This window comes from Fukomys damarensis, unplaced genomic scaffold (genome assembly GCF_012274545.1).
Source record: "Fukomys damarensis isolate Sample0158 unplaced genomic scaffold, DMR_v1.0_HiC HiC_scaffold_37, whole genome shotgun sequence".
Taxonomy (NCBI): Eukaryota; Metazoa; Chordata; class Mammalia; order Rodentia; family Bathyergidae; genus Fukomys; species Fukomys damarensis.
The window spans coordinates 8,394,037-8,397,741 of NW_022900949.1; the positions used below are offsets into that span (position 1 = coordinate 8,394,037).

The 3,705-nt window shown below is 61.0% G+C and overlaps 1 protein-coding gene across 1 annotated transcript in view; it reads left to right on the forward strand.

The window, feature by feature from the left end:
• Dpp9 (dipeptidyl peptidase 9) overlaps positions 1–3,705 on the forward strand; it is a 31,586-nt gene that overhangs the window by 27,395 nt on the left and 486 nt on the right. Inside the window, exons 20-22 of the mRNA XM_033759557.1 lie at positions 390–621; positions 1,743–1,854; positions 3,559–3,692. Coding sequence (XP_033615448.1) covers positions 390–621; positions 1,743–1,854; positions 3,559–3,651 — 437 coding nt within the window. The 3' untranslated portion in view covers positions 3,652–3,692. The remainder of the gene's footprint in view (positions 1–389; positions 622–1,742; positions 1,855–3,558; positions 3,693–3,705) is intronic.

Here is a 3,705-nt window from a genome sequence, read left to right on the forward strand (position 1 = left end):
TGGCTGTTTCTCCGCAGCAGCCCCACGGGGCCGAGCCCCCCTCCTCATTGCCCGCCACCACCGACCCCAGGATGGCATCCGGCCGCACAAAAGCCCCAGCCCGCCGGCAGCTCTCTCTGGGAGGCTGAGCCCGGGACCCCGGCCTCGGATGGGCAGAGGTGGGGCATGGTGTGGAGAGCTTCGGGGAGGGGCCTAGGCCGGTGGCACAGTCGGGGCACCGGGGCGGCGGCCACGAGGAGGAGGAGGAGGAAGTGGGGCCGGGCCCTCTGTGTCCTCCTGCGGTGCCCTCCTCCCCGGAGCAGCACAAGCCCCAGGGACAGCCCTGGGGACACCCGGCCAGGGTCCCCTCCCTGCCACTCGCGTGCATGACCAACCCCACGCCTCCGGGGAGGCCCTGACAGCGGGCAGTGCGGCACTGGACCCGATGCCTCTCTCCTCTCTCTCTCCGTTTCTCCCCACCCGCCCTCTGTGCCCCCAGGTGGCGATCGCGGGCGCACCGGTCACAGTGTGGATGGCCTACGACACCGGGTACACGGAGCGCTACATGGATGTGCCCGAAAACAACCAGCAGGGCTACGAGGCAGGCTCCGTGGCCCTGCACGTGGAAAAGCTGCCCAACGAGTAAGGCCCTGCTGCACGCCCAGGTCCACCCCATGCCGTGGGCCAGGACTTGGCTGCCACCCTGTGCCTCTCCAGGACAGAAGAGAGAGTCGCCCCACTACCCACCCTCCAACCCGGACCCCCTATGCGCTTGCCCACAAGGGTTTATTTTGTTGTTTGTTGCACTGGGGATTGAACCCAGGGCCTTAGAACTGCATTCCAGCCCTTTTTCTTTTTTGTTTGAGATGTCCCTGAGTTACTGAATTGCCCTAGCTGTGCTTGAACTGTGATCCTCCTGCCTCAGCCTCCCAGAGTGCGGGAATGACAGGTGCACACCATCGGGCTTGGCTTTACTGCCCTGAATGTAGCCATGGGCTCCTTCACCCCGAGGGCTGTAGGTCACTGAGCTCTGGGACTTAGACGCCCCCCAGGTGATAGTTTCAGGCCACCTTTGGCGTTGGTGGTCTTCTCTGGTGCGACCCCATCTGGCTAGTGCCCCGGGCCCGCTAGAGCCCTTCCCAGGGACCTGTGGAGCTCGAACTGGGCTCCAGGACAACGCTAAAGCTCGGCCTGACCGCAAGCCACCGACCTCGAGCACCAGCAGGGGGCGCGCGTCCGTGTTCCGGGTCACTGATGAATCCAAGGACAGCGCGGATTAGCAACTGCGGCCAGAGAGGTGGCGGGGTGCGGGGGCCCTGCAGAGGCGCCAGGTGCCGCAGCATCCGCCTCAAAACAGCTCAGATTAAGTGAATTTGACCTCAGTGGATTCTTTTATAAAAGGAAAAAGCCAGGTTGGGTGCCATGTGATTGTCAGCCAACTACTCTCGGAGGCTGAGGCAGGATTGCACATTTGAATCCAGCCTAGGCCCTTTAGCAGGGCCTTGTCTCAAAATTTTAAAATTAAGTTAAATTTTAAAAACATTAAAAGAGTTTACTTCTTTAGTCGTCCTGGCCGCTTTTCATGCGCTCAGCAGCCACAGGTGGCCAGTGGGGGCCCGGGGTGGGGGGTTCAGAACATTGTCATCCCGAGTTCCCGAGATGTGTACCCCCCTCCCCCGCATGGGAGCCAGGATGACCCTGCCTGCCAGAGGTGCCAGCCCTGAGCCCCCGGCCTTAAACCCCTGCCCTGCACCGTCTTCCAGGCCCAACCGGCTGCTGATCCTCCACGGTTTTCTGGATGAAAACGTGCACTTTTTCCACACAAACTTCCTCGTCTCACAGCTGATCCGGGCGGGGAAACCTTACCAACTCCAGGTGCGTGGCTGCTGGTGACTGCCAAGAAAGTCACCCGGCCCCCTTAGGGTATAGGAGGAGAAGCCTGAAGAGCAGGGGCCCCCTGCGCGCAGGGAGTGGGATGGGGCGTGGTCAGGTGATTGGCAGGGCTGGAGGGTGAAGTTTTAGTGATAAAGGGGTGGGCCCAGGAAGGCTTTAATTGGGGGTTGGGTAAGGTGATGAGGGCAAGGTTTTTTGGTTTGTTTGTTTGTTGAGACAGGGTCTCGTTATGTAGTTGAGACTGACCTGGAACTCACTATGGAGCCCAGGCTGGTCTCGAACTCACAGAGATCCTCCTGCCTCAGCCTCCCGAGTGCTGGGATTACAGGAGTGCGCCACCACGCCCGGCTGAGGGCAAGGTTTTATTAGAAGTGGGTGGGGTCTCTAAGGAGCGGAGTTTCTGTCTAGGAATCATTCCCATTGAACAGATGCGGGAAGAGGGTCACAGCATGGGGATAGCCTTCTAGAAACCAAGGCTTGGCAGGGCCCGCCGTGGGGGCAGGGGTGGCTTCCTTCCTTCCTCTTTCTTCTTGTTCTTTGCCTGAACTCTTAGTAGGGAAGGGAAGGAAGGGGGACCAGGACCCCATGGCGGGTCCTACCTGGGGGCAGGAGGGAGGAAGAAGGCGGAGTCCCTGTTGGGTGAAGAGCTGATTAAGCGGGAAACTGCCCCATCACAGCCTGCCTTGACGGCAACTTGATGAGTCCTCGTGGACGTCTAGGCTGGGGACGGTGTCGCCAGACTTGCAGCCCGTCCAGGGTGGGCAGACGAACCCAGGGTAAAGGGGAGGAGGCCAGTGGGTGGCTTGGTGCCTTACTTCCCGGGCCAATGGGCCCCTTGACATCCGCGAGCCTGGAGAGGAGGGATGGCTCCCACCCACCTCAGTCAGGCAGTCTGGGAGGCTGAGGCAGGAGGATCACAAGTTCAAGCCCAGGGCTGGGGAATTAGCTCAGTGGTACCGCTCCCCCGCCTTATAAGCGCAAGGTCCTAAGTCCCATCCCTGGTACCAAAAAAAGAAAAAAAAAAGTTCCAGCCCAGCCTGCCTGGACAGCTTAGAGATCTGAACCCTGTCACAAGATAAGAAATAAGCTCAGTGCAAACACCCTGGGTTCAATCCCCAGTACAGAGGGTGGGAAGGAGAGAGGGGGAAAAAAAAAAGAGAGAGAGATGGACCGGGCAGAGGGACCACCACCTGCTGGCCAAGTCCTCTAGGAACCTCTGGGTCTGGTGTCACAGCTGTCCCTCCAGCCCCAGAGACAGCGGGCAACTGCTGAGACCAGCTTCACGGCCAAAAGCACGACCAGTGCCCCTGTCTGCGCCCACCCGAGGCCAGGCACTGACACCAGCACGTTACCTCCCGCTGTTGGTCGCGTTTCCCCTCATGTGGCAGGAGGGCACAGGGGACAAGACTAGGATTGGTTGCTACCTTGGGAGCCTGGAGCTCAGCCCACAAGGTTTAACGGCACAGCAGGGTGCCCGAAGGGGAGGGATGACTGAGCCCCCAGCCTCTGGGGACCAGAGTGTGGCACTCAGGTGGCCTGGGGGCAGGAGGCCCCTGGGGCCGCCCTTGTCCTTTCACACCTCCAAGAGTGTGAAGTCTTGTGGGCCTTCCTTTCCTGAGCCCCCAAAGAGCCCATGGGGTTTGCTATTCTGGGTGCCCCTCAGCCCCTGTGTCCCCCGCCCTGCAGATCTACCCCAACGAGAGACACAGCATCCGATGCCCGGAGTCGGGCGAGCACTACGAGGTCACGCTGCTGCACTTCCTGCAGGAGCACCTGTGAGCGCCGCCGGCCCTCAGCCAAGCACAGCGCCAGCGCCAGGCGGACGGGCCCGGT